Source organism: Stylophora pistillata, chromosome 3 (assembly GCF_964205215.1).
Source record: "Stylophora pistillata chromosome 3, jaStyPist1.2, whole genome shotgun sequence".
In the NCBI taxonomy this organism is placed as follows: Eukaryota; Metazoa; Cnidaria; class Anthozoa; order Scleractinia; family Pocilloporidae; genus Stylophora; species Stylophora pistillata.
Genome location: NC_142521.1, coordinates 24065272 through 24076755, shown reverse-complemented (window position 1 = coordinate 24076755; position 11484 = coordinate 24065272). Strand labels below are relative to the sequence as shown.

The window sequence follows — 11484 nt, the reverse complement described above, 5'->3', positions numbered from 1 at the left end:
AAGAAGTATGGAATGCCCCACGAATTGTGAGTTAAATTTTCGTTAAACTCTCAAATGCTATTCAATATTTAAAAAAATCTGTATTTGTTTTTTAGTTTGACTTGCTTCCTCTGGCAACCAGTACAAAAATAAACGGCAACCATACATCAGAAACCTTCAAAGCTACAGTAACGCTTCAAAACGAAAGTGCGAATCAGGTGTCGACAAGGATACACCACTGTCTCTCCCACTTTTCAAATATTGGAGAGCGCATTACTGCATTCGGCTTTGCTGCGGGTAATGTCCAGGTGAATACAGTAACCATTCCATTTGGTGTTGGTTTTATGTTTTGTGGTACCTGAAAAAAGAAAATAATATACATACTTTTGAGATAAAACAAACGAAAAACATTTAATGTAAATTAATGTGCCTAGCGAGTTTCGTAAGGATTTTCGTATGTTCCCAGGCGCTCACTATTTTTACGAGCTCTGTAAACTTAAAGGCGAGGAAAATCTAGAACGATGAGCAAAATGTACCACATGTTACACCATGGAATAAGAGATTAATTATTCTATCATTATTTCAACCCAGTACTTTTGGCTATTAGTTCTCTTAATAAAACCCTAAGCCTTTTTGCAGTATTGCATCGATCGCCTAGGGCGTGAGCGAAAGACGAAAACGACGCGCACAAAACCACGTTGTTATGGTAAACAAAATGGCCAACGAAACGGCTCGTTCCTTACAGAAGCGAATTCTAAAGAAACGGGGGCAAAAATGGATCCTAATAGTAGCTATTTTATTTCTTAGTTCGTGGGGAAGGAAGAACGTCTGCGTAGAAGGCTATTGCAACGCGAGCTTTGTTAAAAGTGACTGAAACTCTTTAATTGTATATGATACATTTAAAGGAAACAAAATTCTATTGCATTAAAAAAACTCCAACCCAAATTATGGCTTTTTTAAGTTAAGAGCAAAAAGAAAAAAGAAAAAAGAAAAAAACGCTAACAGCCGATACCCACCCCTCCTTTATTTGCAAATTTTATCATCCACCTACCTTAGCGAGGACGTTCCAGAGAAGTTTCTGGCGTTCCTTGGTCATTAGGGACAAATGTTATCTTTGGTTTCCCTCCATGTGTTCCTCCTTGTTTTTCCTTCGTATCGCCTTTTCGCAACCTTTCATGGGGCAGATACACACTCTTTCTCCACAATCAATCGAATGAGATGGTATCAAACTCCTTTTGAAATAAAAAGAAACCTTGTCAAAAATGACATGCAGTATTAATCATCTCACATCCTTATGCCGTGTTTTGCTTCTTACTGGTACAGCTTGTAACACCAGGCTGTTTGAGAGCTCAATGATTAATACAAATGAATAAAGGCTGATAGTTTTCAGAGGAATCCGGGGAAACTCGGCGAAAAAACTGCCTTCTCTCAGAGACTTTTTGCCTCTACAGCCTTTGCATCTCCTTATAAAGAAAAATATTTAATAATTATAGACAACGATCGATTGTTAGTCATTTTGCATAAATTGGAAAAGGGAAAGCAGTGGTCTAACTCGTGAAGAATTCCGATTTATGATGATCACTTATTTCAATGCTAAACTACCTAGTAGCATGTCAGTGATAGAAAGTAGATATTTAAAAAGTTTAGTATTGGTATTGTCTATTCTTACCACACATATCCATCTACGTGGTCTGGATTTCTCTCTACTAATTCCATTCCTCTATTGCATGGCACGCATCTCAGAGGACTAGCTATCAAGTTCTGCCGCTGTAGCCAAGTTATTACATTGAGGACTGGACCATCAATAAGCCTGTTAATGTCCATGAGATTCACCTTGATGCTCTTCGGATGCTTGATTTGCTGTATTTTACTACTTATTTTGTGACTGCTAAGAAACCGCTACTGCTGCGAAAACGAGAGGCGGAACTGCGGCCCCTTGTTCTATCGTTCTTTGAAATAAAATTTTCGCACTTTGTTTGTGGCCTTTTCACAATAACCATAGAAATTCTCATGCCCTCATTGGTCGAGAGTCATTTTCAATCTTCGCCACGAAGGCTAAACCATTTCTTTCGTGAAACAAATGCACATTTCTGAGATATGGACAATGACGAGTGTCCGAGTTCCAAGATTGGCATACTGGGAGAAATTTTTTAAGAGGAACTTGTCGAAGTGAAAGAAGTACGTGGCGAAAGAAAATCTTCAGAAAAAAAGTACCGGTTCTCGGTTCGCAAGGAGGAAAGAGGGCGACCTTGTGAAAATACTTAGAGATGCCGAAGTGAAGGGCACAAAAATAAAAATGAAATGGGTGACTGGATAACAAAATTCAGGGTAAAAGATTCTATCAATTCACTACTTAACACGAGGTAGTGAGTCTCATCACCTCTTTCGTTACACTGTCAACAACACACATGTGAAAAAAGCAACGATCGATCATGTTACGTGCGGGTGATTTTCGGAAAACCTTGGCGCATTAACTGTACCTAAGAGATAATAATCTATTTCTACATAGATTGTGCTCAAAATATAGGTTTAGAACACATATCAAGCGCGAAAACGTCAAAAAACTTAAATTTATGCGAATTTCTTGAATATTTATCAACTACTAATAATAATAACAACAATGATAATAATAATAAACTTTATCTTCATAGCGTCTATATCACTAATTGCTCTAGGCGCTTAACAGTATCACAAAATGTATTTAAAAACACTGAAAAATCTAACAGCTACATTATATAAACATGGAAATTAAACAGAAATATATTTACAAATCAAAAGAGCTTGGCGAATTAAATATGTCTTTTTTTAAAGAATTCAAGTAATCGGCATTTCTTACTGAGATGCGGGTATGCTGTTCCATAATTTAGGTCCTGGAGTAACTTATTCGAACAAGAACGCAAAGAGTAGGAGCTGGTAAAAAAGCTGAGAAAATTGGATATATTTCTTGGTGAATCTCCAAGGGCGTCTAAGGATATCAGTTTTTGTAACTGTAGGAGTTACCCTAGCTAAATAAAAGTATCTACTACTACTAGGTTACTACAGTTAAGAAAATCCTCCCCTCCGAAAGCAAAGATCTCCAAAACTCAAAGTCGACGGTCAGGTAATAACTGAAAAGAGCTCAATCGCAAATTATTTCAACAATACATTCGTAAATACAGCTCTCAACCTTTGCAAATCGTTTGTAAATGCTGCATCGAAACTCTCGGGAAGTATATCTTCAAAAGAAGCTACGAACGCTATTTTTCTGTTTACTGACAGTTCTGAAACTGCTGTTCAGTCGGAAGGCCGACGACTTAAATCAGGCAAAGCAGTGGGCTTAGATAACATTCCAAAAAGACTTCTAAAGGACGCTTCTTCAATAGTCACAAACCCTATTAACAGTAATAATTAATGCTTCACTCTCTCAGAGCAAAGTTCCTGACGACTAGCTTTTGTGGATTTGCGTAAGGCATTCAACACAATAGATCATTGTATTTTGTTGAGGAAACTGCGCTATTTTGGAATCAAAAGCAAAGAACTGAACCGATTTGAAAACTATCTGTCTGGCCGCACCCAAGTTTTAGCAATGCCGGACTTCTGGATAATTTTCAAAGAAGGGCATCCAAAATTTTTTCAAAATCTAAGGATAGTGGTCAAGCTTTAATGGATCTTAAATGGCCTTACAGTAAATGTTATTACAGTCGAGAAGAGACGAACATAGTTTTAAAGTATTTCTGGTAATTGTCCTCTAAACCCAACCCTAACCCTAATAATACCAGAACAAGACAGGGGAATTTGCTTCATTTGCCTCGCGCTAGAACTGAAACAGCCTAGAAATCTTTTTTTTATCATGGATATGTTGTTTATAATAGTCACGTTAATTAGAATTTTCTATAATATTATATTGAATAAGACTTTTTTATTATTTTATATTTATTTTTATTTTTATCTATTAAAATGGGAGTTATATGTTCAAACTTCTTTGTAAATGTTACAATTCCCGCTCTCCTATTCTACACTAGCTGTAGGCGATTTAAGAGAACTTTAGGTAATCCATATAAAATAGCAGTACAGACAGTAGTCCAAGTTAGTGGTCACAAAAGGATGAATAATTGCTTAAGCAGATTCACGATCCAAATATGTACTGATCTTACTGATATCAGTTAGTGATGGAAATGACATTTTTCGAAAATCTTTCTAATGTGGTCTTCCATATCAGCACTGAGATCGAGTATCACTCCAAGATTACGAACAGAAGAGGAGCATTGAATAGTTTCACCCCCAACATGCAAGAACAAATTCCAATTTCGCCAATGTCAGTGCGAACCGAGCTCTGTCCAAGTTCCAAGCTATTTTTCTTGACTGTTGTTAAAAGTTATTGTGATGAACGAAAACTAAAGTTTTATTTTAACGTTGATGTAAAAGTATCCAACATTTATGTGGCGAATTTTGAGATTTAGGTAGCCGGACAATTTTTTAGAAATTTTTCGGCATTTCAATGAGGGACTTTCCAGCAACTTTACTAACCCAATCGAGACAAGCTTAGTTTGTCCTCCTACCATTTACCAAGTGTAATTACAAGGTGCTACATCTTTTCGTTTATTACAAAGTGAGATGGTCTGTTCTTACCACCTATTTCCACACTCTCCCTGTTGGGGCAAGGCATTGATAGGTGTATCAACAGTAGCTCTATATTTCATGAATAAAAATGTGCTGCAAGATAAAAATTTACAGCAGTGATGAACATGGCTGAAAACTGCAAACTATATCCGTTATCAGCAAATGAAACAATTTTATGATCGTCATAGTACCAGAAATGTTTTTTTGACATTATCAATTTTGTTAATTAAGAAACTAAACGTTTTCACATCTGCCTGTGGTGCATCACAATATATGAACTTCATATATTCATTGTATGTGATTTATCATCACGGGTTCATTACGAATCAACTTAACGGCCTGCTCCCAGTTGGCTTGTTAGCTCAATTGGTAGAGCGCTGCACTAGTATCGCAGAGGTCATTGATTCGAATCCCGTACAGGCCTGATTTTTTTTCAGGTCTGATTTTCGCTATTGCATAAATAGCGTTCTCTACTGCGAGGATCATTGTATGTAATAAAGTCTGTTACTACATTGAAGTGCAACAGCTTTTTTATTACAAAGTGTGACAAGTGTAATTATAAAGTGCGACAAGTGTTATTACAAAGTGCGACAGATATAGCAAAGTGTGACAATTGTTGCAAAATTGCGACAAAACAGCCCTTCAAACATCTTTTTCACGATCCTATGAAGCTGAATAATTTGACATTTGGCCATACCATCCAAGAATCAATTGTTTTCTAAAATATTGAAAGTTGAACAGAGACTCGAATTAAAGAGCCAGGTGAACAAGGAATGCACTAAAATAGAGGGAGGACCGTATATTCCATCCGATGGTGGAAAAAAAAAATGTTGATACGTGCAGGATTGAACTTATAAAAATTCTCATCGGAAACAACTGACGGTGTATCATAATTCATTAAAATATCAAGACTATCAGTCGTATGTTCTCGTTTGAAAGTGGCAACTTTTATATGATGTGCATCCCTAAAAGGAGCTTGTTTCTCGACCTATCCTTGATCGTAAAAAAGCATTCAATAATGTGGATCACAATAATTATTATCGAAACTGATTGCAGTTTTATTTTATTAAACGGCCCATTTAAAGGTGATTGTTCACAATGGAACGTCTACATGTGATCCCAATGGATCCAGATAGCCGTCAAAGTGAGAAAATATTATTTAGCAATTATGAGATGTAAGTTTTCAAATGTCATGTCATTTACCGGTGAGTACATTTAAAGGGCTTCGACTCTCTTTAATTTTTAATTTATTTCGACAGTTTTTGTTGATAAAGTACTCAAGTAGCAATGTCGACGGACAGGACAAGACGATCAAGAAGTATGAAACGTTCTTTCATATTGCTACGCTACTGCGATCAGCTGAAGGTACCGCGTCCCAACATCCAGCGTGTGTTGGAAAGTAGTGGAAGAGTCACCCAGCTGGAATTTCCGAACAACTCCAGTACAGCCAATCTGCAAGAGATCGTATTGAATGGTTTCAGGCAGCATTTAAATAGTGGGGAGGCGTCGAGGTAAAGCTGACAAATAGTTAATAGGAAGTAACAGATTTCTGGCCTATAAATATATATTATATAGCGGTTAACCGTTTTTATTTTTAGATTGCTCTTTTATCGAACTGTCAGTGGTTCTAACCTGTTGACCCTGGCTGGCACGTGGGATGATATGTGCGGGGATACCATGAAGGCAATGTTCAAAAGCCGCTCTAGAGTGTTCATGCGGTTAGATCGAGGTAAGATAACTCTTAACGAAAAGGGCAAGTCATCTTCATAGTTAGAAAAGGCCCTAGGGAAAAAAAAAACATTTGCATAACGACAAGACATGTCGAAGCCGCAACAGCAGTCCCGATAAAATTTTAACGAGGATTACTGGAAAATTCGAACCAAGTTTTCCGACATAATTTTGAAAAGTATGCTGAAGTTTGGAGATGGAGCACGTTGCGGTACTTCATGCTTCAACCCGCGAGAGGATGACACGCGAGCTCCACGCGAGCGACGATGCCCAAGTGGCGGGGTCTGGCCCGAGTTTAATCGCGTCTTGACTCACTTGTGCACGGTACAAGTGCTGAAGAGATCTTTTACTTACAACGTAGAAAATGCATTTTTACAGTGTATCCGGAAAAGTTCGTTTGTTCACAGGACTGAAGAACAACAATGTCTAGTAGAATTATGGTTACGAATATCTGTCTCATTCAAGGAGTACTCATGTTAATCTGCACCATATTTAACTATGTCTGCACTCGTCTCAACATCAGACAGTGACTTTTAAATTTAATGAATAACGTCGTCGTTCTCTCTTTTTCAGATTGCACGAATCTTTGTAATCATTCACCCTAAGTTGTTCTCAATTTCCTAGAGTCAGTAGTCACATGCTGTCCTATGGCAATGGATGGCCACATTTTGGCTGCACATGCAGTAGAAGGTAATCCAATAATTATATTCAAATTTAAAGGTCAAATATTGGCTTGTCAATCCTAGTTCAAATTATATTTCAAATGATAGGTTTTGAACATGAATATTGTAAAATAATGTAATAGAAGAAAGGGAGATTAAGGTAAAAAAAGACGTGTAATGTTTTTCAGTGGGAACAGTGGAAGAGGAGGTGGATCATCTGGTTGGTGCAGAAGCGAGTAAGTAAAGACTTGAAATGAATCATCTTAATCTGGTCCTGCAAAGAAGTTATGTGCTCAATTGATTCTACATTCTTACTGTTAGACCCAAGATGTGGACCAGCCTATGATTTACAGCTTCTAAGAAAACTAATGGTAGCACATGATGTGCCCCCAGTGTTACCATTCCTGTGCATAAATGCACGAGAAGTAAGTGTGTGAAGGTTTGTAGGGATGATTTTAGATAAGAGTTGCATACAAAGTCTCTTCAGGTTATGATGGACAAGTCACAGTTGGCCTTGTCATAAGCATGTGAAACTTCAGATTGTGTTGCAGTCAGGTTCATGACCTTGCTATATGTCAGGGGGTTTTGTGTTTGGATGAAATACATTTTTTCTCAAAGTGCCTATTTCCAGCCTGCACCATTAATGACAACCAGAAAACTTGCAGGGAAACCTGATCAAATGCTGGGGATTAACCTCTTAGGAGCCAACAGCTATACGTGACCTTGTTTCTTCATGGGACTCACATTTCATTAATTCTAAGGTCTAATGTTGCAATTTTGAATCAAGTTTAGTATTACAACTGACTGAGGTCTATCTTGGGCTCATAGTGTTTTTACATAATTGTGTAAAATGTACATGTAACTTTGTGTTCATGTTTATTTTTTTTAGTGCTTTGCGTCCCATTGTAGTGTTAGAATTGTGACATAAAACACGTCACTTAATGTTTTGACATTTCTAATCAATTCTTCCCATTCCCTAAATTGTACAGATGAGTCATCACTAGTTGAAGGTTACATACATCAAAATACACTGAAATGAAATGCATGTCTTACGAAATTAGAGGTTCTGCACGATAATGTTTGGAAGGGAAAGACAAATGTTGTGCATTTATACAATTAAAAGCAATTATTGTTATAACACTTTAAAAAATCTTATTATCTAAAAAATGAACTCAGATGAGAAAGCAGTGCCACCAGGACTGTATTCCTTTGGTGCTCATCCGCTACAAAGCTTCGCAAAAGGCCATGGATACCTTAAGGTACACCTCCTATAAATTTCTGCAATATAACTTCATAACAATCAGAGCAAAGAATTATACAGTGGTCATGCTTTGCATTTCATTTCATTAGGGATAAGTGATTCTAGTTAAACATATTTCAATAATAGCTGAGATGTGCAAGTCATATAGTAGTATTGTATCCATCACTTCATTGAATATAGTACACACTACTGGTTCATTTCAGAGCTTTGCTGGATATATCAGATGTGTTGGGAACCTGCTATCTGTGTGCCTCCCTTCAAGGCAGCAATTTTGATAACAGTGGTAAGTGTTTAGGCTTGATTACCAACCTCTGTTATTATTATTATTATTATTGTTATTATTATTATTATTATTATTATCATTATTATTATTATTATTATCATTATTATTATTATTAGCTGTTGAGACACTGGTGGTTCTCCTGGTGACTCACATGATTATCAAGCTGTATCCCAAGGAAATCACTTTCAAATTTTTACCCACTTTTACCATGAAACAGCAGTTTATTGGACAACAAAAGTCAGCTCTCAAAAGGCATGTAACCTCAAACAGATTTTTCCATAGCTGATTGTCAATCACAACATTGTCTTGGAAAATAAAAGTTAGGAAACAAACACAAATTAGTTGTTCAACAAAAATGCATGCAAAAGTAATATGTTTTGAACAGAACCATCCAAAAGAGACATTGTCATGTCCTCAGTAATGTAATGAATTGACTGTCTTATTTGCATAGCTTGTGGGAAACATCAACAATGTCAACAATCAAGTGAAGATGTGGAGATCAGGGTGATGTACCGCAGGTTAACTTCCAACAGGATGATAGTTGGAAGTTTGATAGCAGGTCAGTGCAGCCATCTGAGCTTCCAATTTGTCACTCAAATTGTAACCTATCAAAGGTATCCCATACATGGTAATCCTGTATCTGATAATCATAATTTAGAAAAATCTCAAATCTCCTGATTTTCCTCTGATTTGGGAGTTTTAAAAAACATTTACAAACAAACAAACCAAGAAATGAAAAAAATGCAAGTGTATGATGTTCTGTTAAATTGAACAATTTAACACTGATAATTATCTCGTGTATTAATGGTATGAATGACTATGTCTTTAAGGAAATGAAAGTAGCCTTACAAGAGAGTTGGTAGGAGCAATACACCAAGGCAAGGAGGCTTCAAATGCTCTAAAGGCTCACAGGTTAATGTTGCAGAGTACTATAACTAATTATTGTTCAGGTTGATCTCATTATAACCATAATGGTTTAAGTTTTCTAACTCAAACCACATTAATTTGAATTTACAGGGACCTCTTGGAAAGGGACCGAGCTATAAGATTACAGCAGGAAATTGAATTGCAAGCTTCTGTAAGTTTTGTAGATCACAGATAAATTGGCAACCATTAAATACACTGTAGATTCAAAATTGTGTACCAAAGACAGTTAAATCTGCATATACCACACATACAGCACAAAAATGCCAATGCATGTACTTTAGAAAAAGAAATGTAAAGTGCTTATAGAAAGAACTCATGGTGTATATCTTTTTGGTAGAAGAGAAAAATTAAAAAATACAAACAATAAGGAGGAAATTAACTGAAAATACCATTGTTGGCTTGAAAACTGTGGTGGATTCTGCGGAGGTAATGTCTGTATTTCCTTGAAACTTCCAAAACTAATATGGCTTAACTGGCCAAAGTGCAAAATTGGACTTTGATTGATTTACTGGATATTCCGAGTTATGGCTTTTAGAATCCTTGATATATCTTTGTCTGCAAGTGACGTGCTCGTCAATTGATGTTCCTAAAAAATTCTAATATGAGGAAAAATCCAGCAAATTCACTGGCATGCAGTGAATTTGTTCTTCCATGAGTTTCTAAGTGTTGGTCAAATGCCAATTTCCTCATTGTACTTTGAATTTCAACTGCACGTGCAGCACTCCATGGTAATAATTATCAGCAAAGCAAGGCAAAATTTTTTGGGTTGAAATGATAATTATGATGGTTTCTTTGCAACTCTTTGAACACTGGAGAAATTAATAAGTCTTGGGAAATACTTTGGTGAATGTTCTTTAATGTGAGTAAAACTCCAATTAATCATTCTTGTTTAGGTCCACAAGAGAAGGCTCGCAAGGTTTAGTGAAGGGGTAATTACTTTTTATGATGTATTTGAAAAATTATCCATTGCAAGTCTTTTTTAAGTGAATAGTAAGCCTTTCATTTGGAAAACAACTTTGAAGACATAGGTGATCAAAACACAAATGAGAAAAACTTGATTGTTTTATATATTTTGTAGGAATCTTGTAAATATCCCCATAATAATGAGAGTGACTGTGATGGAGATAGTAGAATTGTAAGTATTGTAAGTGGTTTGAAATGAAGTATAGTTACTATTTCAAAACTTGAAGGAAAAAGTGCAGATTTTTTGAAGAATTTATTTGATTAAAACATATTTTCTTTTTTCTGCAGAATTTCAAGAATTACTAATTTGTATTTTTGTAGTAAAATCTCAATTGTTGAACTTAATAAATTTTCATTTCTATTTAATTTTTAGTGGTTTGTTCTTAATAAGTTATTAGGGATTACCCATATTGTAATTCATATTTTTATAAGCAATACAACAATTTAAGTTGTGATACAAGTTGTGGATGGGTTTTATTCAAATTAAACTTCATTTCCCTTCCTTGATATTGTTTTTTCTTCAAAAAAGTTATGAGATATATTATCAATAGTTTGTCTATTTGCATGTCTTTTGATGCTGTCAATACAACTAATAATAAAAGTGAATGAGGACCAGGTTCAGCACTAGGCAAATATAAGTGTACTCAACATCTCTCATTGTATAATAATAAACTATAAGTGAATCTCGCAACTTGATTAACGGAATTAAACGGGAGGTGATGATTATTGCCAATGTGACACAAAGTTAGAAATCATTCATTGAAAGCAAAACGGATGGGTTAGCTCAATGATGGTACAAATAAAGGCTCGCACTCTCTAAATTAACTAAATTAACGGTTTATTGTATCCATTCATTTCTTTTCTGGCAATAGATAGGTTTTCGCAACTTATTTAAAGAATTCCGGATTCCGGGTTTTAGGGTTGCCCCAAAGGAACTACTGTTGGCGGTTTTCACATCATTTTGATTTCAGTATCAACAAGATTACAAACAACTATGTGCATGAAATGAAATGAAAGAAAAGTTCTTTTCGTCGATATGTAATGGTGGTCTCAATAATTTCTTCTTTCATACAATGTAGAGG

The 11484-nt window shown here is 35.8% G+C and overlaps 1 protein-coding gene and 1 long non-coding RNA gene across 5 annotated transcripts; one reads left to right on the top strand and one right to left on the bottom strand.

The window, feature by feature from the left end:
• Window positions 1-193: 193 nt before the first annotated feature.
• Window positions 194-1251, bottom strand: LOC148735147 (uncharacterized). The gene is made up of 2 exons (XR_015998599.1): window positions 1031-1251; window positions 194-337 (listed from the first exon to the last, which is right to left on the bottom strand). It is a non-coding gene; the product is annotated as an uncharacterized LOC148735147 (long non-coding RNA).
• Window positions 1252-6334: 5083 nt separating this feature from the next.
• LOC148735146 (uncharacterized) lies at window positions 6335-10904 on the top strand. Of its 4 annotated transcripts, XR_015999437.1 has the most exons (12): window positions 6346-6996; window positions 7157-7204; window positions 7290-7393; window positions 8145-8227; window positions 8433-8512; window positions 8964-9071; window positions 9343-9424; window positions 9530-9590; window positions 9777-9865; window positions 10333-10368; window positions 10518-10574; window positions 10691-10904. XR_015999437.1 is itself a non-coding variant. In XM_088755424.1 (11 exons), the coding sequence occupies exons 1-11, from the start codon at window positions 6954-6956 to the stop codon at window positions 10706-10708; spliced, it is 720 nt and encodes a 239-aa protein (XP_088611550.1). In that variant the 5' UTR covers window positions 6338-6953; the 3' UTR covers window positions 10709-10904. The 4 variants fall into 4 exon arrangements, 2 of the variants coding, with proteins under 2 accessions (XP_088611549.1, XP_088611550.1); XM_088755424.1 differs by lacking the exon at window positions 9777-9865 and having other exon boundaries at window positions 6338-6996; XR_015999436.1 differs by having other exon boundaries at window positions 9777-10368.
• Window positions 10905-11484: the final 580 nt, after the last annotated feature.